At 43.2% G+C, this 25,226-nt stretch overlaps 1 protein-coding gene across 28 annotated transcripts in view; it reads right to left on the bottom strand.

Annotated features, from left to right (window-relative positions):
• The window catches only part of MAGI1 (membrane associated guanylate kinase, WW and PDZ domain containing 1), a 356,106-nt gene that overhangs the window by 50,047 nt on the left and 280,833 nt on the right, over positions 1-25,226 (bottom strand). For 14 of the 28 annotated variants that reach the window (XM_069811929.1, XM_069811927.1, XM_069811928.1 and 11 more), the window contains 7 exons: positions 22,135-22,217; positions 18,846-18,884; positions 14,304-14,361; positions 11,960-12,048; positions 10,830-10,922; positions 6,956-7,138; positions 5,249-5,869 (listed from right to left, as the gene is read on the bottom strand). In XM_069811929.1, coding sequence (XP_069668030.1) covers positions 5,249-5,869; positions 6,956-7,138; positions 10,830-10,922; positions 11,960-12,048; positions 14,304-14,361; positions 18,846-18,884; positions 22,135-22,217 — 1,166 coding nt within the window. The remainder of the gene's footprint in view (positions 1-5,248; positions 5,870-6,955; positions 7,139-10,829; positions 10,923-11,959; positions 12,049-14,303; positions 14,362-18,845; positions 18,885-22,134; positions 22,218-25,226) is intronic. The other 14 variants (XM_069811936.1, XM_069811935.1, XM_069811930.1 and 11 more) reach the window with 4 other exon arrangements.

Genomic DNA, 25,226 nt, shown 5'->3' with positions numbered 1-25,226 from the left:
TAAACAAGTACAAAACCAATACTTTTGCTTATAAAATTCAGACTGTTACATGTTTGTGGTGGGGCAGAAAGAATGGAGTAGTGAGGAGATGTCCTCTGAAACCTGCAGCGGTAACGGATTTCACTCAGCTCAGATATTTAATGCTCAGTGCCACTGCTCATTTATGCCTGAGCACTGTCTTTTGACACTCTAGATCTCAAAGAACAATCTGATTTCAATTATACTGCTATAATGTGCTTATAATTATAAGTTGTTATCATATATTGTTCATAAAGTTTTCCCACTGTGTCTAAAGGATCTTGTAACTCTCTCTACCCTGACTGGGGGGAGCCTGAAGCTGCAGCAAGCAGTGTAAAGAAAAAGACATGTATCTTTATATTACTATGCAATATTTCAATGGCACAGACACAAGACAGAGAAAAAAGATGTCCTTCCATTTTAGGCTACAGAAAGAGCCTTCTAGTCCAGGGCAGTTGACTCTAGCATGCATTTTCAGCACAAGAAGGAGTTAACTCCTCTCCGTGGGAAGTGTCGGAGGTTAATTACCCTCACATGCCCAGAGCATCACTGGAACAGCAAGGGAAGGTCCAGCTAGCTAAGGAGACTTAATAGGTTTACTGCTCGAGAGCTTTGTAATTTTGTTCCATTGCTGCAAATCTTCATTGTAGTTTTATGTATCACAGGGACCTTCTTAAAACCACTGAGTCAAGGACCAAATGAGCAGGACCGTTGGCACCGATCTCTCCCCACTTCCACCTACTCCATCGCTCCCCACACACACTTCCCGTTCAATTGAACCACGAACAGGGAATTTACCATGGACTTTGCTTTTACATGAAGTTAAGACTCAGGCGCCCACCGATGGGCATTTAGACAGGTAGATGTTGCATTGGTTCTTCTTCCCATAAATAGATTTAGTTTCGAAACTCTAGCATATATATCATATATTTTTCAGAAGATGGATTTCCATTCCCCAGTTACATGTGAATTTGGCACTAGGGAAAGCTATTAGAAACTCCACTGATTTGCACATGACATGTGAGTGACATTTCACCTGCATGCTTTTACTTTGATCTGGAGCAAAGTGAGAACACATCTTCAAGGGGATTACGTAGATCAGGCTCAAGGTTTATGCTATTTTTGACCTTCCGGTGAATAAAGATGCTAGTGAGTGCTGTGAAAGCTTTGAAGGGAAACTGTCCATTCAAACCTGCATGAAAACCGCTCGGTTTAATTCTTGTAACTGAACACAAACTAATAACAAAATTTTTGGATGACCTGAACTGAAGACTGACCTGGAAAAAAAAGAGGGAAAAAAAGGAAGAAAATAATCCTCTTTAATCTGAGGTAATTCACAAAATACATCAGTAAGACACCCAAATGTTCTCACTGAAACAAATGCTAGATCTTAGTGACTGCAAAAAATACAGCACCATAGTTTTGCAGAATAACTTGTTCTGAAACAACCCCACACCTGTCCCAGCATAGACACAACTCCTAGAACAAAAGTCCCTTGGGAAGCAGGGAAATTATTCTGACAAAATGTTGCTTTTATTATGAATAGAATCTGCGCAGAATGAAGAGGTATTTGAGAATTGCTTATTTCAGTCGATTACTGTGCGTAGACAAGACTTCAATGACAAATGGATTTCAAGTGGCAAATATTACCTTCTTTCTTTGCTTTTTTTCTGAGAAAAGTACTTTATGTACTTGATAGGTACAAGGTTAAAAGAACCTTTTCAGCTACAAGAATTCAAAATAAAGGCGTGCCTTTTGTGACCTTATTAACAATAATTCTTTAAAATAACTGAAATGTGTAATCACATTGTGCAGTGCAGGGACAAAAGCATATACTTAATTCTGCATTTGGTAACCAGTAGCGCTGGTTTACTCTCAGGTACACAGCCCTTGAACGGTCCTGCTGGGTTAGCAAGCATCTCCTCTGCTGTTGCAGGCACCATGTCGTATCGCCTTCAAACGTGCTGAGCTTCACCTTCAGACGACAAAGCCTTTATGCCTCCTCCAGTTTGACTTACAGGCTCTAATGGGTTGGCACTTTCTTCTGATTTCCAGTTTAAATTACTCATGGCTGAACAACACCCAGTTGTTCTTCAGCCAACTCTTTGGTTTAAGTATCTTCTATCTCTCCTACCTAATAGTTAGACAATACTTTTGTCCCCTCTGTCCCTTCATCTTGCTAAGCAAAAGCAGCTTTTCCGATCTGCTCTCGCCTACAGCCCAATTAGCTCCTCTGCACCCTGCCTTTGCCGGGAATTCATCCTTTCTGAATCCCTCAAGTGTTGAAGTCCAAGCCATGAGATATGCTCAGTGAGTTTTGTCCAGCACTATGTACGGGTGAAATAAGAAAAGAGCAGCAATAATATAATTAAACCCTAGAGAGGGGAGAAGGAAGGGGAAAATAAAAAATTAAAACAGAACATAGATAAGGCAAGTTTTCTATGGGGCCCCTGGGAAGCAAAATCTCAATGACCTGACATTGTCCCTCTCTTAATGTATTTATCCCCCTGCCCCAATCTTGTATGAGTCCTGCAAACCATTTTTGGATGACACATGAGCAGCCAAGCGCGCAGAGGGGGCATTTCAGCTTCATCCTTCCTGAAATCATCCTTCTGTTCCTCACTCAATGGCAACGGCAGGACTCGCCTGCTCCCATAAGCCAGCGCTTCAGCTGAATACACTTCACAGTAAATATTTTACAGGCTGCTCTCAGCGGCTGTGGGTTTGCATTTTAACAATTAAACCTTGTTGTTGGGAGTGCACCAGTAGCTTGGAGCAGGCAGAGCTTTTCCCGTATATTACACATCTCTTTCTGATATTTTTCTGCCTGATTAGTAATCACTTCTGACAAATCCTTTCGACAGCTCTGAACACCAGCCTTAGTGTTGCAGGGATGCTTCATGCAAAGCCTGACTGAATGCAAATGTTAGGCTAATGCAAGGATGCCTGACAGCATCTGAGCATTTTCTTCGCTGGACACCAGAGGGAGGAGGAGGAAAGGACAACTGACAGTGAAGCTAAAGAAGAACTCCTTCAAGAGCCCTGAAGGAGGTTATCAGACACCGGAGCCAAATACATTTCTGTAATTGGACCAAAATAAATAGTGGCACCTTGTCTGGGGATGGTACTTCTGAGAAAAGACTCGGCAAGGGTAACACAAGGTAAAGTTCCAGGAGCAAGGACCCAAGCGCAGCAGCACTGAGCGCTGGGTGCATCTTAGCCAGCACCATCTCACAAGGTTTAAACAAACCTGACTGGGTTTGATGCTGGGGCTACTATTGCTGTCCGTATTCTGCTTGGCTTCTGTGTCACAACCTGAGAGCCTTTCAGTCCAGCTTGCTTCTGGATGTGAAGAAAAACATGTTTCAATGATTAACTGTGGATCCAGGGCCACCACAGTTTCTGAGTCCTGTACCACGAGAGCGTGAAATTTGGAACTGCAAGTGCTCTATGCTCAGATGAAAATGTCAGGACCTTGAAGGAGGGAGGGAGGCAGTTCAAGGAGATTGATACGTTATCTATCTAGGAAGGTGATAGCAAATGCTCAACACGTGGTTAGTATCTTGATTAAATAAAAGTAGAAGAGAGACATTCAGCAAGATTACCAGGGAACTAATAACTATCTTATTAAAACTATGCTTTTATTTCCTCATGAAATCTTTTCATTATGCCTTCAAGGCATAAGGAGGATTATTAAATGTCAGCCACAATTCAAATAATTAATGTATGGTGTTACCAGATATATATGCACTCTCCAGGAGGGTTAATAATAGCTGCTATTTTTCTTCCAACCATATTTTCCCCATAGTACATATATTAATCACGAGAACGAAGTGCATTTTTTAAACCTCTCTAGCATTGAAAGTCTTTAAGGAACTCACACTTTGAAAATTGGAGAACTCTTAATATATTCTGTTCTCTACTTTTTAATTTACTATCAAAATAGAAAAACACAGTAAGTACTTGGAAAGGAAGGAGCAGGAGAAAAGCAGTGCTTTCTCCAGAGCTGCTATTAATTGCAGAATCAATTCCTTGAAATAGGTCTTTAAAAACAACAAACCAGAGTTGCAAATTCAGAAAGCAACCTGTCCCCCCATTTAAAGGGACTGGCTTTTGTTGCTAACTACTACAATCAAAACACTTTAGAAAATGCATCAGAAAAGTGCTTTTATATATATATATGGCTGGGGGCTGCGTTCAGCACCTACTTGCCAGCTTCACTGTCTCTGCAGCATGCTCGTCGCTGCGAGGCGCTGAGCACCGATGTGTGCGTTGTCCATGAAAACCGCTGCACAGGACAGAGAGCGCAGCCGGGACGGGCCTTCACCCCCTCAGATGCCCGCTGCCAGTGCCAGAGCAGAAGGAGGGAGAGCTGACCCCTCTGCTCTTGATTTTGCATTCAACAGCTGACCTGGACTTTCCCTGCGAGCTTGACACTAACTCCTCCAGTAATTTTAATCCACGGACTAAAAGTGTGCTACGTGAGGTGGGGCATGGTACCTCGGATTATTTTACACTTACTATGTGCAGGGAAAGAGTTTCTGTGGACGGGCTGACCCCACTGAGAGGTTACCTACCATCCATGCTCCCATGTGGGCTGCAGACACTGCCCGTAGGGTGTTTTTTGTAAGTGCTGGCAGCCTCTCAGCAATGCAACCAAAACTGAGCTCGGCTCCCGATTGCGGAGCAAATTAACATGTTCAGAAGCAACACTTCAATTGCTTACAACTTGGAGAAGTTTAAATTCTCTCCTCCACTCCCAACTGTATCCCAGGTGTAACCCTTCCACAGGGAAAAGTCATTGGATATCTGATTTTGAACACTGTAAATTACAGAACGTATTACCAGCCTCTTCCATCCCCCAAAACAGTTCAAGAAACGTCCATGTTCTATTTAAAATAATTAAGTTTTACAAGCATGAGATCAGGTTTGTTGTTTCAGTAAAGGTGTAACCGTAGTGTAACCATGCCACCCTTTTGTGTATGACCAGAAGACGGCGTGTAGCGCATGTGCGCATGGCACCTCCACGCACGTTCACCCCGGTGCAGCATCAAAACAACAAATAATTTCAACCGTCTGTGTGACCTGACAACTGCCAACCTGGGGCAGTTCCCACACCTCAGGACATAACCCATTTCTACAGAGAAGCTTAGGAGAGCAGGTCTTTCATGACATGCATTTTTCTAAAAATTTCAAGAAGAAATATTTTAAAGCAGTTTTGAAGACTTACCTCCTCGCTGCACCAGCAACGTGACTTCGCTTCCCTTAGGACATTCAATCAGCATATCCACCACCTGGTTGTGAGTGAGGCTCTGCACATTCTTCTTGTTGACTTCGACTATAAGGTCACCCTCCTTCAGGCCGCGGCACCTTGGGCTGTCCACAATTTGTTTCACTCTTTGGCCACCCCCACCAGGACTGTCTGCTATAGTAAACCCAAAGCCCATAGGCCCTTTCACTATATGCACAGTTATGAGTTCAGGTTGTGTTGCTATCGAAGACGCCAAAGACACCGTGTCATTGGGGTAACCATGGGGTCCGTTGGAGGAGACCTCAGCTGGGCTGCTGGGTCTCGCTTCCTTTGTGCCATTTACTTTCCCTGTTTTACTACTGTGGCTCGCTGGGGAGTCGTAATTTTCCTGCCCATTCACAATGATCGGCTCTTTGTCCAAAATTGCCACGGACGTAACCAGGCTCGTGTTGGGATCGTCGGGATCGAAGGGCAGGGGGTAGCCTCGGCACAGTTCGAGGTCCACGCTGGCACCGATGGGGATGGACTGGAAGATTTTCACAACTTGAGCGTGAGTGTGCCCCAGCACACAGGTATCGTTCACACTGACTATGACGTCCCCTGCAGAGGACACAGATAGATATACCAAACACGTATGTTTTGTGCACCCCAGGAAGGTGAGGACTAGAGCCTGTGAGCTGATCCGCAGCATCCACAGGTACCACTCACAGGGAAATAGCAGCATTTAAGTACCTTTGCAAGGAAAAGGAATGGTGACACTTGGGCAAGCAAGAACTCTCTATATGCAACGGATTCACTGCATAAAGCCTTTATGTACATAAACATTTTTGAAAGTGAAAATGGAATTGCCTCATGAAAAAATTAATAAATTCAAATGACGGTATATGGCCCATTTAACAGTTATTTCAAAGCCTGGCTCTCACTGTTATACGCTGTGCTACACTGACATATGATAGAAACAAAACTGAGAGCACGAGAGCTATAACAGAAGGCTCTCAAATACCAACTGCTCAAATATGGTGCCACGTGTCACGTCTCAAACATACTTTGGCCTGAAATCTAGGTACCGATTAAGTTATCATTCATTTTTTAACACTGGGGCTACAACACCGGGATGTTTAATGTTATGATGTTCCACCTGCAAGTGAGGAGTTGTGACCTTAGGTGAATCCTAACAGGATTTCATCATGCTGGGCCTGATCTCTGGCAAAACAAATTGGCCCTTGGCACCTCCACATAGGGAAATGCAAACTAGCCCACTCCTCCACCCATTCCCTGGGAGTAGCTTGGAAGGAGGGGTGAGCGGCATGGCAGATACGCAAAACATAGTGATGCAGCCCTACAAAAATACAGCAGCCATTGCCACAGTGGGGAGCAGTAACCCACAGCCTGCTGTGGGACCCCACAACCGCTGGCTCCTCTCCACAGGTCAGCATGGGGAGAGCAGGAGCTGGTAGAGTCCCAGCTAGTTATTTTGGCACCTGAGAAATTCCAGGACATAAAGTGCCTTGCTGTAAGATTTTGAACATACCCCTTTATATATCTCGCTTCCTAATGGGAAAGCTGAATGCCTTTCCCCAAAAAGGGGATGAGGGCTACAGTTCTTTATGAATTGCACATAAAATCAGCAGTAAAAATACAAATCAAAGTGGTGGTGGTGGTGATTTTGATATAAAGCATCGGTACCTGTTTCCATTTTGCCATCCAGCGCTGCGGGGCCGTCAAGCACCAAACTTTTGATTTGGAGAAATTCATCCGGCTCATCCCCTCCAACGACGGTGAAGCCAAAACCCCTGCTGCTTTTCCTTAGCTTGGTGTGGATGAACTTGCCTTTCAACTCAGAAGGGTTTCGTGTAAAAAAAGGTTTTCCTGTGTAGGAAGTTTGGAAAAATCTATAAACAGGCAGGCAAGAGCGTTTGATCTGTTCTTCCTCTGCCCCTCCCCGTTCTAACAAGTACACAGACAAACACAGTGGTGTGCTGGGACAGGACTGCACTTCACTCCAGCATCTTCTCACCTCATCGCACTCCACCCGTCTCCTTGGATCCAATCATGCAGTAAAAGGAGTGAGCACAAACCCCTAGTACCTGGCACTTTGTTAGCTGTGGTTGTGCACACCAAAGACCCAAGGCTACAAAGGGGAAAACATGCTGCTTTAAAGAATGGAATATATCAAAGCTGGCAATGCTGGCTTAGATATGTGTCTTATCTCTGTCCTGAGGTGGTTATATCCATCCCAGGAAGGATGGGACAGGGGCAGCACAAATGCCTCCTACAGAAGGAGTCTGCAGCGAGAATTTCTGCAGAAAGGAATAACATTATGTTTTTCACCACTTGGCCTTCTCCCAACCCACCGAGCAAAAAGCAACTTCTGAGCTCTGGCAAGACACCGTGTAACCCTTTAGCATGACCCCCCCCACCCCACATCGCTACCACCCTGTGGCCTCCTCCAGTGAAAAAGGGGAGGACACTGATGTCGTTCTTCAGACACCGTTTGAAGTCTTTTCTCTTGCCTTTCTGCTCCTTGCCTGTTGTGGATGAAACGCTGCCATTGTGAAGTACGGATCAAAGAGCAGCCCGGGACCGGAGCGGCTGTGCTGGAGGGCTCTTAATGCTCTCTGGGAACACGGTTAAGAGGAATGAGGTGCTCCAAAGACAAAAGCGCATCCTTGCAAAGCATGTTGCACAGGCTCGGAAAAGGGATCACGCTTGCTGTACTTCACAGTGCCAACACTAAACACCTTTGCACTTTTAATTGTTTTTAATGCTTAGAGGGGAAAAGCCTGTGCCACTAAGCCCTCTGGTGACAGCTTCAGGATCAGCAGTGTGTATTGCAGCCGGGAGAGCTGGCATACTTTCAAAAACCTCGGCAGCGTTGCCATGGGCCTCGGTTCAGAAAAGAGACCTTGAGGGAGAGTGAGGGGATTTGAGACTCGTAAGCCTTTGACTGGGGGGGAAAAAAAAAAGTATATTTGAAGATTATTCATGAGGGGGCAGTGTGAGGACTTGCGGTCTTCTGCCTTTGAAGGGTAGCGCAGGAACACAGTAATCCTGCACATCGTGGGCAGATGCTCCGCTCAGACCCCAAGCTGTAAAAAAGCCCTGACTATCAAAGTGCAACCCAACGTCTCAGGTAACAAATACGGCTGAGAGGCAGCATGCAGAGGGGCTTGGTCCTGTGCTGATTTCTGGTTCAAAAGACAAGCAGAACAAGCACAGCTTGCTGGCATCTGCCTACAAATACGGGGTGAACTTCCCCTGCGCTAACAGGATAGCAGCACCACAGGCTATGTCCCACCCACAGCATTTGGGAGGGGATCGCGTTTTAAATGATTGTATCTACAAAACCCCAGGTGGGAGAGCAGTGCCAGGGTCCTTATGCCCATGTCGCTGCCAGCAGTGCCCTCAGTGGGAGAGATGGAAACCCCTGGGCATAGGGCAGGGGGACAGGGAAGCTGGAAATAGTTGCTGCAATGGGGAGCGAGAGAAGAGGGAGCAGCACTGAGAAAGGAAGAGGAAGGAATGAAAGAGAGAAGGAGTCATCAGCGGGTACCAGGACATGTCACTCAGAGTGGTGCCGAGACAGGCTAATGCTCTCCTGTAACGTTGCTGCACAATTTCGGTGGCTGGCAGTCAGGAGTGGGAGGAGAGCTGAGTAAGGCTTCTAACGTCATCCCCTGCATTGACGGGTCCTTTGCATTGCCGTGCACGGATGCTTGGGCAGCCTTTGCTTCAGCCTGACAGTGTAAAAGGCAGAGGTGGCATTCACAGGTATCTCCCCGAGGAAGACCAGCATTTTTGGGGCATGCTGATGACATGCTTAACCCCAGATGCCTGGTGGTCTGGGTACCATCCCCAGACCTCCCGCGTTTTTCCTTGCTGGGAGTCCGGATTACTCCAATACCCCTCGGGAATGTGCTGGGGGCTTTTGGATACTGCTAAATTTACAACATCTGTTTTGGAAGGGCTGACCTGCTGCCACCTGCCGCAGAGAGCACTCCCTGGCTCTTCGTGGCAGGAAAGGCTGCTGGGACAGCAGCACCCCGGCCAGGCTCACCACGGCCGACCTGCAGAGCACAGGAGTATTTCCCAGCTCCCAGGGCCAGCCTCCCCCCAGCTGCTCCCAGCTCTGTCACGATGATGTCCAGCCAGATTCCCCCTCTCTCACCTTCCCCAGCCTCTGGCTCCTGCAGACCAGGGCAAAGCCATGCAATTTAGATGTACCCAAAGATGAAGCCTACTTACAAGCACTTATAACCAGAGAGCACTTAAGACTGCAACAGGTACAAGTGGAACTCTCTGTCCCTGCTGGCAACCTGATTTGGCAATGTTTCAGCTCACACTGCAAATTCAGGAACAATTCAAGTCTGTCTGGTCAGTTATTTAAGACAAGCAACTGGTTTGTGAACAGTTGGCTATACACAGACCATTGATGCTAATAAATAAGGCTGTCATAGCCCAAAGTACTTGTACATGTGTACAGCTTCATAGTAGGTCTGCAGTATTTGAACTTACTGTCATTCTCTCCTCATGCAGAACTTTCCAGAGGACCTTCAACTTAGATTTTGCAGAAACATGTTGTAATTTGCTCCTAACATGTGGCCATGGCACTTATGCCTCTTCAGCCTCTGTTACTACAGAGATTCAGCACGGGAGGCCTGGTAGCTCTGCAAAGGTCTCCAAGTGGCAGAGGATCTCCCTCTTCTGGTGTTCCCCTCAGGTCCTATGCCCCCCAGATTTTCATTTGGATTCAAAGCACACAAAAAGGAGATTCCATAAAGTTGCAAGCCAGACTCATCCATGGCAATACCAGAACCTGGCTGCTCAGATGTCACAAATGCAACCAAGACACCCCAAGCACTCCAAAACCAAGGTCCTGCCCAGCAGTGCAGACAACCTATGCATATCACAGCTCCCAAACATGCTGACCAGTTTTCTTAAACTCTTAAAATACTTTCACTTGAAACCCTACCTGCCCACAAATGCAGACATGGGGTCACACTGGCTTTGGCTCTCACGTTACCACGTTAATGCATGTCTGTGTCTTAATCACAGTGCAACATGGTGAAATTTTGTGCTGCTTTTTGGGAGGGAATGTTGACCTATGAGAACAGAAGGAAATCTCTGCACTAGATCTTATTATAAGAGCCATATTTTAAACTCAGTAGAGTTTAGAAGGTGTAAAAGCCTAATCCTTGCATATCCATACAGCTCCGTAGAAAAGAGTCTCCTCCTACTCGCACTTGTAAGTTGCTGCTAAATCCCACCGATGTTGTAACTCACGTTTTCACCATGCCTTTTTAAAGATTTGGAATGCTACACAGAGAATAGCCACAATCCTTTTCTGATGCAGGTGATCTCATTTGCCTCTTGCATTTGGCAACAAATGTGGTCTCGAAACAACTAGTCTTAAAATCTATGGGAATACAGATAAGCAGGCACGTTCCCTGGCGTGTGACACTAGTCATGGAGATACTCCCTTTGCTCATGGCTGAGGGAATTTCATTCTCAGGAAAAAAACCTTGTTGCACTTTTACAACTGGTTTAACAAGGTTGTTACCTTGCACTGGCGCTTCCCGAACTGTCTCTTGGTTGTTTGAAACATGGTTTGGAGCAGCGGGTGGTGGGAGAGATGGACACTCCTCTGTCCATTCTAGAGAGGGCAGAGAGGGAAATGTTACTCGTTTCACAACAGCACTATGAGCTCCTGCACGTACACACACTGGGAGTGTGGGGTTCAAGCAGAGGAGACGTGAGAAGCATGGCAAGAGAGGAAACAGAGTCACGGACAGAAGGAATAAAATGAGTGGGATGTCCAAAAATCAGTTCTGGAGGACTCTCTATGTCCAGGTCAACTAATCCATCTGCTGGGACACCCTATCTCCCTCTCGAACTTGGGACTTGATTTGCATCTAAGTGGTCTCGACATTTATATGAAATCTATTCCCCACGGCACTCATGGCATCTAAGTAGAAGAACTAATGTTGTGGGAAATGGGGCTGCAGGAGGAATGTTGAAGCCTAAATTATTTTCCCCTTGGATAATAACTGTTGTGAAGTAACTTGGCGTGAAAGCTACGAAGGTACCAAAACAAACCCAAATGCGACAGGCCCCTCACTACAGTTGGGCTGCATTTAAAGGGAAGAAAAAAAAAAGAAAAGAAAAAAAAGGCAGGGGGGAAGTGTTTTAAAATAATGAAATTACTTCAAATGTTAGAGCTTGACAACCCGAAGCTCTTGGGTTAAGAAGTCTCTCATTCAGAGGGATTTCTTTAGTGCGCATGTAAATGCCCACTCCTCATCCCCTTTGGTAGCCTGTGAGTCCCAATACAGACTGGAACACCACCAGCTACAGTGAGTAACTTGATGGAGCAGATTACATAGGAAAACATGCGTTTTGATTGTCTCTGGGAAGGTTAGAAACTTTTCAGAAATAAAGGACATTAAAAGAAAATTCTCTCCCCTTTAGCAGGGTGAAAGCTACTATGTTTAAGTGGTTATACGGTTTAGATTTTCTCTTTTGCTGCACCTTACATGAAGGGCATATGCAACCTTTCCTATGCACGTCATTTGGCCTTTAAATGCTAAGGCCACAGAAGGAAGGACAAACATATTGGCATGGTGCTGCCAAGGCAAGGGAGGGCACGTTCCCTCATGAAAAGCCCAATCATCACGCTTTGGTGGTGCCAACCTTCTGGTGGCTGTTGCTGCTGCTCAAGCTGTTTCTTCCTCTTTGCTTCAAGAACTGGGTTTTCATACTGGGTCTTCCGGTTGATGTGGCTGGAGATGAAACAGAGCAATAAATTAGGAAACCCTTTACGTGAAAAGCAGGAATGACGGCCAGGCATGAAACTCCTCTGAGGAAAGGAGTAAAATACCAAACAAACCCAACAGCAGTGTATGTGGAGCAAGGCTCACCTAGTTGTGCCAAAAAAGCATATTTAGGAAAACAAGCGGATTCCAGTATTGGTATGATGTCTTGAGTAGGAATGGCTAATTCCTTCAAATACATTAAAGTAGTGATCTATCTGTGAAAAATGAGATTAAAACAGAAAAGGCGCTCTGTCTCATTGCATTTTAAAAGACAGGCCTATATCATGCCTGCTTTAATCAGATTTCCAGAGGTGCAGTCACTCCCTGGCTCACTGAAATTAAAAAAAACCAAACAAACACAAACCCAAAACCCAACAACTGGTAACATCTGTCAGCTATCTGAACAATGCACACTATTAACAGGGTGTCTTACAAATATCTGCAGGGACGCAGGCTATGAGTTGAAAAAGCTGGGCTCTAAATGGACCAAAATATATTCAGAATCAGCCACCAGCAAAACTCCCAGTGGAAACTAGCATTTGGTGAAACTTGAGCTGTCCTCCTTGGAGGGCCATTAGGCAGCTTTTGACCCGTATGAGATGTTTCGAGCCAATACCTCTCACCAATCTCAGGAAAAGGAAAAAAAAGCAGCCCAGCCCCAAACATGGCAGACAAGCAATGCGCTCCACGGAGGATTAACCATTTTATGAACCAAACAACGAACACCAGCCACAGATGCCAGGGCGGTGGCGGCAGGTCTGGGCACTCGCTGCAGATCAGATGAGCTGCTCATCAACTGTTCAAGAGCAATTTTTCAGTAGTGATTTTGCTACAGCAGAGGAGCAGGTAGACCTTAGGAAATTGTATTAGCTTAAAGCCCATCATTGTATCCAAAGCAAAGTTTACCATTATGAACTTACTATTTTATTGTCTCTTGTCCCATGTGTCTTTATTTAAAAAAACAAAACAAAACAAATCAAACCCAAATGAACAACCAACCACTTTTTCAAGTAATCACAATATCAGCACTCTAGATAGTTATGTTAAGATTTTTTTCTGCTAAAGATCAATATTAAATCACTGGAAAAATATTTAACTAATTTCCCATTTCAAGATATCTTCAGAAACTTAAGAACAAATAACTACTTTAAAAATGATATAAACCTTTTCATGATACAGTTGTTTCTCAATAAAAACTATTATGCAATTATAGAGTGCCTGAACTGGAAGAGACAGAGACAAATGCTCAAATTATAACCATCTTGCTAGCTTATAGATAGCAAATAAAATAAACTTATGTCTCATTGCTGTTACTTTTCTATTTAATTTCATCACTCAGGAGTGCTATAAAACTAACAGGCACGTATATATAAAGTGACAGGAAAAAATGCTGTAAAGAACTCTTGGCATGGCATTTAATAGCCAAAAAATATTCTTGATGTCTTTGGTAAATAAATGTTAAGCCTTAATTACACAGTTTGCTAACCTTGTTTCCCGAGGCACAGATGGTAGGGTCAGAAATAAGCCAAAGCAGACAGAAACTGTATTCCATGTCTATTCTGAGGGCTATCATAAGCCATCCTACTAGACAGGAGTATACACATAATTAAAAATTCATTTTATGGGGTCAGTGATGAAACAAAACTCAGATCTCTGGTTTCCCTAGGGAGTGATCTGACATCTAGATAAAGAAGAAGCTGTTCTAATTCCGGAGAGAGTCCCATTAAACCTGTAATTCTATTCACAACAACACAGCCTGATGCAAGAACCTCTGCTGTGGCTGTTTGGTCACACAGGCTCATCCATTCCTCCCTTTGAGCGTCTTCTGACTTGTAACTGAATTGGTGGTCTGCTTTGCACGCTCGCATGTTGATCATAGCACTATACGAAGGAGATCAAGCTCAGTTAATTGCACACTTGTTAATGTTCTCTGGATGGAGGTATTTTGTGAGGTGCTGGGACTCCTGCACACCCCAACCCCGGGGTGCTCCTGTATCCCCTGAGCCCACCCCAGGGTGCTGCAGCCACAGCCCACCAGAGGATGGAGAATGGCAAGGCAGGGCTGCCCTTTCCCAGCAAATATAGCATCCCCCAGCCATTAAGGGGCCAGGGTCTCCTCCTCCTCCTCGGTATGAGATACTACCAACAAAGCATACAGACTGCTGCGGAGGAAAGCCTTCCTCCACGCGACAGCCACACCAGAACCGGAGAGCAGCACTTACTCTACATAGTAGACACCATATACGGGATCCTCAATTTTCTCCCAACCAGCAGGCAACTCTGGAAATAGAAAAAACATTACTGAAGCCTCCAATGCAGATTTTTCTGACAGGTAGCTGCTCCTGCTCTGCGTGCAAAACTCATCAGTAGCTCAGACTTTGCTTCAAAAGCTTTTCAGAATGATCACAGCCTCCTTTTAAAGGCTGGCGTAGCACAGCCTGTCCTACCAGTGCTAGGTTAGCAAATCAGTGGGAAGATGCCCATGCCAGCCAATTTTAGATTTGTTTTTTTTCCATTAAATGAACAAGTGATCAATAAATTTCCTTTCTGAGAGTGCCTCAAGTACCCCCTTGGTTTCACCATCATGGGCAGAGGTGCCCTGGATGGAGCACTGCAGTGGAAGTCGATGCAGGCAACAGGCCAGAGGCATTTTAATGCCAACCGCTGAAGACAGGCAAGATTATGGCAAGCAATTGTAGCACACTAACAGAGAGACCACTTTTGTCTCCTGTACCAGGCCTGAGCCATTTATGCTCACTATTGCTGGAAAAAAAAAAAGGGGGGTTTGACTCCTTTCTTAGGGATTTACACTGCATCACTCAGCAGTGAGTCCAACACAAAAGCGCATCTTGAAACAGGACAAAGCGAATTTAACGTAAACGCCCGGCACATGGAATCCACCCAAGTGGGGCTGGCACACACAGATGTATTTTGCTGTATAGCACTTAATGTAAAAACACATATTGCCATAATCACATGTAACAGAGATTTCCTTTTTTAATTAGCATAATTAACAAAAAACAGTTCTGAAGATGAAATTAACATTTGGAAACGTATCCGCTTTTGTTCCTGTTCATTTTCTAGACCGCACATAGTACTTTAACTATAATTAGTGAATGTAATAAAATCACTTCAGCATCCAACTGAGGGTTATTAAAACTGTATGTATTACTTAAGGGCCTGATCCTTGTCCCACTCATTTAAACACAATGTTCCCGTTGGCTGTGGGTACTGAAGTAATCATCCTATTAACAATACAGAGTGGTGCGTTTGTGTAATACTGTGACTCAGCTCGAAAAAAGGCTCTACCATGCTATGGACTGTGCAAGTGTGGTCCCACAGACTCTGCACATTCATTTAAATTAAAAAAAAAAAAAAAAAAAGCCATTGTCAGATAACACAAGCTTAAATACCCCATGCAAAACAATTTCTGAAAATTTATCACTAAATTGACAAGGCTGATAGTAAATAATCTGCTTATTATCAAATGCAAAGATTTATTTTCATTACTGGCATCAATTGCTGAGCCAATACAATCAACAGTGGCCCATTAATTAGAACAAATGTAACTATCTAGTTCTGCATTTATAGACTTCAACTATGTCACCATAAGGATAGAAATATCTCCAGACTGGAGATGAACAGAATCTATACAAACACACACGGACTAATTACTCAAAGTTTATGTTTGTGTTCAGAATTGGCTGGAGATCAGATGAAATCGATTTTCATGGTTTTTGCTCCACACGTCCCTTATTTGCAGATATAAGGTAGGTTTTCCATTCTTACTATTTTATCCTTATTGGGTTTAACATCTTTGGATTCCTTGAGACATAAGCAATTAAATGCAAGCCAGTGCTAACTTTTGGGCATGAAAATACTCCACAATTTTATCAGCAGATTGATCTGAAATAAATGCTTCAGAAACAGAGATTCCTTTACAGTGTGCAAGTGTACGTGAGAAAAAGTTAGAAAGCTAAAGGCCAATCTTGAAAGTCTTTTCGCAAAGGGAACTCTCAGGTTTGCAGAGGAGTCCCGTATAGTGAAAACGTTGTGGGACTGGCTTAAAAAGTTTCAGTGTAATTAAATTAAGACCTAGGATGCAACCAGGGAAATCACAAGTTGTGGCAGCCATTAACTCATTGCACTATGGTGAGAGCAGAATGGTAAGGAGACCAAGCTGGGGGTGGAAGAAAAATAAAAAGTGAATGAGGGAGAGGAGAAGTAATGCACAAATGCCTTAAAATAACTTTTCCACAAGTTTTCCTGCCAAATATCTTTTGTCTATTTTAGACTATTAAGTGTTTGCTATTTTTAAAGTTTAAACAAAAACTTTTTCTGCTTTTCTTCTATTCACAAAAGGTTTTGCTATTAATTTTTTTTTTCTTTTCTTTTAAAGAATTTTCACAGAGGGTCAGAAAACCAGCACTTTCCTAACCCCAAAAATGGTATTGTGCCAAAATCTTTCCAGTTTTCTATCTCTGCAGCTTTCCATTTAAGGAACACTTCTCTATGTTTTTGGAAATAACAATACACAAAACTGCAGCTCTCGACACACTTCTCGTTGATTACGTAGATGCGCTTTCTGACTTCTAAAAGCCTCTGAAAGTTCTCTAAAGCAAAAGGCAATATTCTCCACAGTCATGCTGCACAGTCTAGCTTCTTAGAGGCTTTAAATTATTCATCTCTCCTCTCTACCTCTCCTGCCAAACTGAAGATGACCCAGAGCATTAGATTTTATCACAAGTATGAGATTTCCAAAAACATTTTGCATCATTAGGAGCCTTAGTGAGCCATATGGTTTTTATTTTGGCACATCCATGCAGCACTCTGCAGTCTCAGAGCATTTGTCAGCAGGTAAATTCAATGGACAAATACCCAATTTTACACTTTTAAGCCTGAGGTAAATACACAGATTCCTACTGAGATGCTCTTGTTTAGTATCCTACCCTACAGAGGGGATGGATGGATTCTTAAAAAAAACTTCTCCAACCGCCAGCTATTTTAGTCGCACCCATCCATCACTAAAAAGGAGCTGGAGATGACTTCAGTATACTCAGCTCTTACTGCTCCCTGTGAGGACGGGAGGATCTGCACAAGCGTATGTCAAATTCTACTCTAAAGGTTAAATTATTGTGTCCTTTTGTAGAACCTTCTGTTAGAAAGAGGTGACTTATTACTCCATATTCAAGCCACCTCTTTGGAAAACAAGTTGTGCAAATGCTTCAAGTTTTAATTTTCTTATATTTAGAACAGAAACCGTTGACAAGCTAAGGAGCTAAATATCTGGCACCAACCAGTTTATATTAACCACGAGCACGGTTAATGAATAGGCCATAAGTTTTCACGCTCCCTCCCTAACGTTGCTGCAACCAGTTGAACCATTTGAAAATGTCTTTCTTTACACTGCAACATTCGCAAATCCCGAAAGTACATCGATGGGCTGTGAGCTCAATAAAGCTTATCTGCATTAAAACAAAGGGAACATCTCATGATGCTCCAGCAAAACACTTGTGTATGTAAGTGCCTGCAGAACTGGGGTCAGGCTTATCAATTAATGAGTTTCCCTGCATCTATTTTTTCTGCTCTTCTCTTGCACTAGATCCTCGTATGAGACTGAAAGAACCTCTCTCTTATTTTAAGTCACCCTTTGTGAAGACCTTCATGAGAAATCTTTGCAGGTTGTTGGTGTGCATCCACCTGCTTCTGATGTTACTTGGTCGGCTGCTGATTATTTGTATGAGCTGCGCGTACTGCTAGTGTACCACTAAAGCGACTGCATTCTTCTTTACATTGTCAGTTCTTTCAAATTCTTGCACTAAAAGAAGCTAGGCCTCCAACATTATTCCAGGCATATTATCCAGAAGAGCAGTTCCTGGCGTAGTGTTAAAAGTCCACTCGATAGCTGCTGGCTGCTGATGCCATATCAATCACCCAGAAGCAGGAAGGAGAATACACTTGCTTGCAAGTCATTACAGAAGCCAGAGGTTAATTCTCTGGTAATACAACCCTCCAGTATGCAGAACTATAAACTGTAAATACAGTCTTTTTTAAAAGCAATAATAGACCTAGTGGAAATAAAATCCTATGCAACCTCTTATGCCTTTCAGCTTTCCAAGTGCACTAGAGCATAGCTGAACAGAAATAACAACTACCTCCACCATCAGTATAAACAGAATAAGTACTGCTGAGATTAGATATCAAGACAGCATTCTTCACAAAAAGATGCAGCAAATAAAAGTGTACCACATCATTGAAAATCATCTGTTTATAAAATCACCTACTGAGGCAAAATTTTCAGCTGTTTCATTCACAAGCTCAGCAGAAGCATCCTATGTAATACTTAAACTTTCTAAATCACACTTTGCTTCTCTTGTTTGGGAAATGTCTGTGGCCCCAGTGAAAAAGCATCATTAGCTACTTGATTACAACTTTGGCATCTATAAGCTTTTTCGTGGAGCCAGTGATGCCAGTGGAAAAGCCCCTGACTTCTGTGGGGTCCAGGAGGAAACAACCTCAAACAAACTTTGCAAGATTAAGGCCCTCCAGCTTTCTTCAAACTCTGAATCAGTAAGAAAAACACTAGATCTGAAGCAAGGGGAAGATTAATGCTTTGTGGGCTAGGGAAGTTTTGCTGATAAATTAGGCTTGTTGAAATAAAAAAACTGAAAGATGCAAAATGATACAAAGGAGAAAGTAAGTAATTAAAGGCTTAAAACAGTGTGGTTGAAGTCAAACATCAAAACGAGAGATGGATGATTTACCTAGTTCACTGTCCAGTTCCTCCGTGTGTACCCCTTCTTCTCCAAGGGAAGAGCAGTAAATGAGACAGAAAAAATTAAAAGAAAATTTCAGATACCAGCACCAAGCAAGAAATTCCCTACAGCAAACAGCAGAACCGGCACTAATTTTCTACAGACCGAGCCCAAGCTTTCCATTTATCACACTTTAGTGATCAGAATATTGATGGATCTGATGTAGGTAATGAAAGAATTGGTTCTTGCATTCTCAAAATATCTGTATCAATTGACTACTTCCATGCCACGGTTTGATATGGCAAAGTAACACATTTGTGTTGTTCTCACTGTAGTGAAGCTTCTCCCTCAGATCTGTACAGTCCAACCTTTGCAATCCGTTCTGTAGAGACACGGATCTATCAGAAGGCCAGACCTGAATACTAATGAAGAAATCTGAGAGGAAAACCTTGCATATAAATAAGAACTAATGTAGCAAGGTTTTCAAGAAAGTACATAAATTTACGTGCATACAAGGTCCAATTGACTTCACTGTAACTACTCAGATGATTTAAGAGAGACATGAAGCGAAGCGCCTTGTTTCACTGGAGGCACAGGTCCACACCAAAGTCCAGATGCACTGGTGAAGCATATACAGGAATGCACCAGTTTTAGCGAGGCACCTGGGACAAAGATCACATAATTTTTCAAAGACACAAAGCCATCAATATTCACTGTTGCTCCATTTATCATTATCTGCTCCATATTCATAAGTTAACAGTGACACAGATGATTAAAGTATTGCTTAGCCTATAAATAATAATAATGCAGTCTGAAAATGAAAGATGATGACAAAACCAGAACAAAGATGGTAAAAACAGTCTTGGACCTAATACACTGAAGTATAAGCCACATAAATGAATGATAGAAGCAAACAGATGATGTAGTGTCACGGCATTGCTTTTGAAAATTTGGACACCTAAAAAACCACTTCCACAACCTGTTTGCAATATATTCTACCAAAGCAGTTGTTTAGGACCGTTAGCATAAATATGAATTGCAGTTTCCTTTGATAGCCTAAACAACTGGCAACGACCAAAAACTTGTCAGGGACACGTATCCTGATGAAGAAAAAACACAAGGCAACTGCACCCAAACAAATCTGAAACGACATCTAACATTTATAAAAACCACAAACAGGATGAGATCAAGCCTGAAAACTCACGCGCGCACACACACAACAAACAAAACAGAGGAGGAGTCCCGCTGACTTCAGTGGAAATACACCCTACAGCGACCCTTGCCAAAAATGTCCAGCTTCTACGATGCAGTAAAAATAACCTTCTCTCTTCTTTGCGCTCACATTGTTTTCTGAAATATAATTATTCTTATGTGCAAAGCAAGATCGGAGCAGCCAAGCAAAACAGTGCAGTGCACTGCTGTACCTACGAAGCAACTGGTTTAACTATTGAATGTTTAAAATATTCATTAATGAGAAACTTAGTGAATGAAGGGGTGTGGGGGAAGATGAAATTAGCTGATTCCAGGGACCTGACAAACAAAAATGCCACTACTCCGCAAAATTATACGTTTAATTACATACAAAAATACCAGCTGTACGTTTCTAATCCCAATAAAATAAATTATTCCCATGTTTGTTTTGTAATTGCTAAGAGGACAAGAGAAAGACTTTCCCTTCTGCGAGGAGACTTACAACTGTTTACCAGAGGAGCGCAGGCCCCGTTGTTGACTCATCCTACCGGCTGCTCCTTGCCCTGGCTCGGAGCACAGCGTGCGGCACGCTGACCCGCAGCGGCACGCACCGCTTGTTGGCATCGCCGGGGCTATCCATGTAGCAGGAGTCTTGCTGGTAGAGACAGCCAGGACAGAAGTTATGCTTCAGGGAAAACTACCCTCTGAAAGAGGAAAGCTTACGCTAAGACTTAGCAACCTCCTCTTTTAATTGCCAGCAATGCTTAGCTGCAAGGAGGAAGGAGCTTTGCCTGCGTATGCTGTTATTTAATTTTGCTCCAGTTCTGATTACCCACTGACATATCCATTTTTAGGCGCAGAGCAAGGCCTTCATTAATCCAGCTCCCTCCGCTCGCTCCTTAACAGATGATGCTAGTTGCTAAGGATCTGAAGCAGGCGTCAGCTCGGCGTGCTCGGTTTTTGCCTGGGCTTTGCACATCCATGTGGTTTAGGGGTACGTTGCATTGTCACTAGGAAGTTGGTGACCTGCTTCATCGCAATAGCAAAGGATGCGCAGGCCAATTCTCACATCCTGCAAAATCTCACACGTGAAAGGAAGCAGAGGTTGAAAAACTGCATGTGCAAAAATAGTAACAGCAGTTCTGGAGGCCAGATTTGAACCTACCAGTAAAAAGGGATTGAGTTGATTCTTTTCAGAAATAAAATCGTAATTCTTATTGAGCTGACTCACACCAGTGGGAGGTTAATCATGAAAACTGATTTTACAAGGAAAGCACCAACACTGACGAAGTAAATCCTTCCATTTTTAAGATATGTCTACCATAATAGCATTGTGTTAGCCAAATTTTGCATTAGAATACCATCACCTTTCCTGGTCAGTAGCTTGAAATTTCCATACAGGTTTTCCCAAACATTTAAGTTATTTTCATACGATTCCTTTTTTCTTCCAGCATCTCCTAAAGGATGCAGGGAAAGAACCTCCTTTAACAGTCCTGCATTTGGCTGCTCTAAATTGGACAGTGGCTTGCATTTCTAACATCTCAAGGAATACAAAATTACATCAGTGTAAATTTTCAGTGGCAAAAATCTACACTTTCAAATGGAATTTGTTTTCAGCAATCATAACACTAAGCAGACTGTCAGAATTTAATAGTAGAAGTGAAGCAATTGAGTTTTTTCTGCTCAAACAAGGAAATAACAACATAACTCTTTCAATTCATGTAAAGCAGGTGGTTGAAGCGTAACACAATGGAGCATGCAGAGACTCAAGTCGCTTTCCTCCTACACAGCAATCCAATGAGCAAACATGTTAGAAAGCTTTGAGTCTTGTTCAGCATCAGTGACTATTCAAATGCCTTTGCAAAAACACCGGCCTCTTACTTCTAGCACCTCTTTGATTTTTATTAAATGATCGGCCATCTCAATAGCTATTTGACATACACAGACAGTGATTTTACAACACAACAGATATTTTCTCTATGCACTTACTAATAAACCTTTTAAAAGTATTTCTGAACACAGATTATTGGAAAGGGGAAAAGGAAAGGAAGAAAGCCACCTAGAAATGAACGAACACATTATTATTTCACTATGTTCAGTCTCTTACCATCATCTTCACATTCTTCTAGAGGCTTCTGCTGTTTGTTCAGGCACCGTGGATCTAGCCAAGATGTTGTTTTTGTGTTATGGCTGGAAACCAAAAATGGAAATATGACCTTTGTTAATAAAGCAGAGCTGAAGTATCAGTGACATAAAAGTATATATCCTCTTTATTATTCAACAGACCTGAAGGCATAGTTTTGCTTCAGAAGAAACAGCATTACAATTTGATGTTTTGCAAACTAGTCTACCAAATCACAAGAATCTTGCATTGAAAACACAAAGGTGAAAAGTAAAAATATACAAATCAGCATTCCTGACTGGAATGACACATGTGACAGCTGCAATATTATACTATCAATTTCCAAACTTTTGTCTTTGGTAGTTTATTTCTTAATACCAGGAGCTGTCTCCGAGCCATTTGCCTCCTGACAAAAAGACAGAAGTTTCCCTTCCTCCCTAAACCACACAGTGGTCTTTGTTCCTACAGAAGACCTTTGACGTTTGTCTAGATTTGACCCAAGCATTAGTCAAACCCAAAATTTCCAGTGAAAACTTTTTAATTACACAAATAAAAATGTTCTGTCAAAGCCTTTGATGGAAGTCGAACAGCTTTACTTTCAACTCTTCCTTTCTACAAGTCCCCTGACAGTATCGCGATGCCAGTCCCAGCGGTGGAGGCTGCATAGTAAACAGGCTTAAAATACATTTTTCTAGAAATTATTTTCTCCCATCATTTCATTTGCATATGCAGACAATCTTGTAATATAACAACTCTTCTACAACCTGATGTCATCTTATGCATAACCTGCAAAGATATCCCTCCAGTCGCCGAGGTATCATTTATCTAGCTTAGCCTTTAACGCTGCTTAACAGTTTTAAGTTTCAATACCATAGTAATGCTATTTACTGCTCCTCCAAGGTCTCAGAGAGGTTTACAAACTTGACCTTAGCCTCACAACAATCTCATGAAGCTGGAAATGCCGTAATGAGGGCTATGATCCCTGAGGAACTAACAACCGACCAGCAAACTTGTGTTTTACAGCGAGAAGAGGGGACTGCCCTGCTCCTAGGAAGCGAGTGTATAAATAAAAAGTCCTTGTTTTACACATCCTACTACCCAGCCCTCCCAAGGCAGGATGAGCAAATATGTTTAATCCTTTTGAGCAATTTAATCCTTCAGAGCAATTAATCGCCAACTAGAAAACTGAGTGGCAGAAATTCAGCAAGTCAGGCAAATTAACGGCAGTAAAGCAGAGGGGTTCTGCCAAATTATAAATAAGAAAGTCTGTAGTCTAGCTGAGAAAGAGGGCGGTGGGAGGAGAGCAATAGAATATTTGCATATTTCTTGCAACTTTGTCTCGCTAACCAAAGGCCTGTAACTGTAGTTTGTGGAGGCGCAGAAAATTTAGCTAAACACCATTCAGATCACACATTCAGAGGGACAGGATTGTGCTAGACCTGTAACATGCACAGATCTACAGGCAGGATAATGAGGGACTGGGATACTTTGGGTAATGAAAATCCCAATTAAAGCACCAGAGAAAAAGATCTCAAGAGCCAAATTGCTTCAGCTACAAGCCATCAGGATCGGTTATCCGACACGCAGCTCTGGCCCCACTGGACCTGTGCTGGTTCTGTGCAAGCAGCTCAGATGTTCCCATCCTGTTCCCTTCAGCACCCTGACTTGATAACCCAAAGCGCTATCGATGACGGTACAGACATCTGAGCCAGCTTGGGTCCACACAGCTCATTAGCTTGCTCTCTTAATTTGATACAAATCAAACTAAATTGTTTCTAGGCTGAGGGTGTTCTTAGAATTAATAGAACTGCAGTCATTCAGTGCTGTATCCACACTAACACGTTCTTGCACAAAATCACCCCCGATGTGTATGTATCCTCAAAATGGTCAATCTGCACTGCAGGGAAGGAAGCAGTTGGGAGTGCTACCAGATTTTCATGTCAGACAGACAGTTGTGTATGCAGGCTACGTTTTTCCACCGCATATATGATTCTCCTGCAAAAGGTCTAACAAATTATTTAAGGTGCTAGTCCTGCATTGCTAAGAGAACACACACACACAGGGAATATAGCAGCCATGGGGATGGGTTTGGGGGAAATTGGTGGCCACAGCAGAACCCCTAGCTGAAGCACGTGTAAGGAAGGACAGCAGGGGCCAACGTGGGGACAGAAAAAGGAGGAACTTGGGCAGCATTTAGCTCTCATCATCTGTCCTCCTCCAGGGGAGGAAAATGGCAGGCTGGATGGGCTATTACTCAGGCTGTGTTATATACATTAAAGCCAGAAAGCACGTCAAAGAATGAGGCACCCTGAGGACATAATGAGGGGCAGAATACTGTGCTTGGGATAATGAACACATTTCGGTTTCATCTGATATGCGGCTGATGAGAATTTGCATTGTGCCTTCTAGACTTTGGCTTACACTAGCGGGTTGGTGGAGCCTCTTCAGGTAATTAAAAGCGCCCTGGAAAATGGCCTTTTTTTACAGCAGCCCTCTCCCAGCTGGTGAAGAGCTGCTGCAGTGCTCTCAGTCCTCCCAGCTCCTGAGACCATCATCTCTGACGTGTTCCCGTGCCATTGCAGCCAAGGGAAAACCTGCTCTGATGAACCCTTCCTTGGTCCTGTCCAAAAGTCCCCTCTCCCGATGATGGAGCAGGACTGCTCCTCTTACTGCCCTAATCCAGCAAAATTCTCCAGAGTACCACAAGGGGCATTAGCAGAGGATGTTCTTCTGTACTCACTGGCCGCTGGCTTCTTCTACACAGTCGGAGGATCTCAGTTTCCAAGACTGCAGCAAACAGACCATCAAATCCAAAATCAATTCCTCACCCCCCTCCTCTACTTAGGCAGCTAAGGGCTTGAGTTTCAAAAGCTAATTGAATTTTAATGTCTAGCTAAACTCTGTGCAAGAAATCTCTTCCACTAACAGGTCCCATTTTATAAGTTACTCCTATCTCAATAAATCTAGACAAGTATAATTAGAGACTATTATTTATGGCATGAAAAAATCAATATCGTCATAAAACTGCTGACAGCACTCAGCTCTTAAGCAAAGACTGCAGAGCAGGAGGTACTTCT

Source organism: Haliaeetus albicilla, chromosome 24 (genome assembly GCF_947461875.1).
Source record: "Haliaeetus albicilla chromosome 24, bHalAlb1.1, whole genome shotgun sequence".
NCBI lineage: Eukaryota > Metazoa > Chordata > Aves > Accipitriformes > Accipitridae > Haliaeetus > Haliaeetus albicilla.
This window is presented reverse-complemented; position numbering and strand designations above follow the sequence as displayed.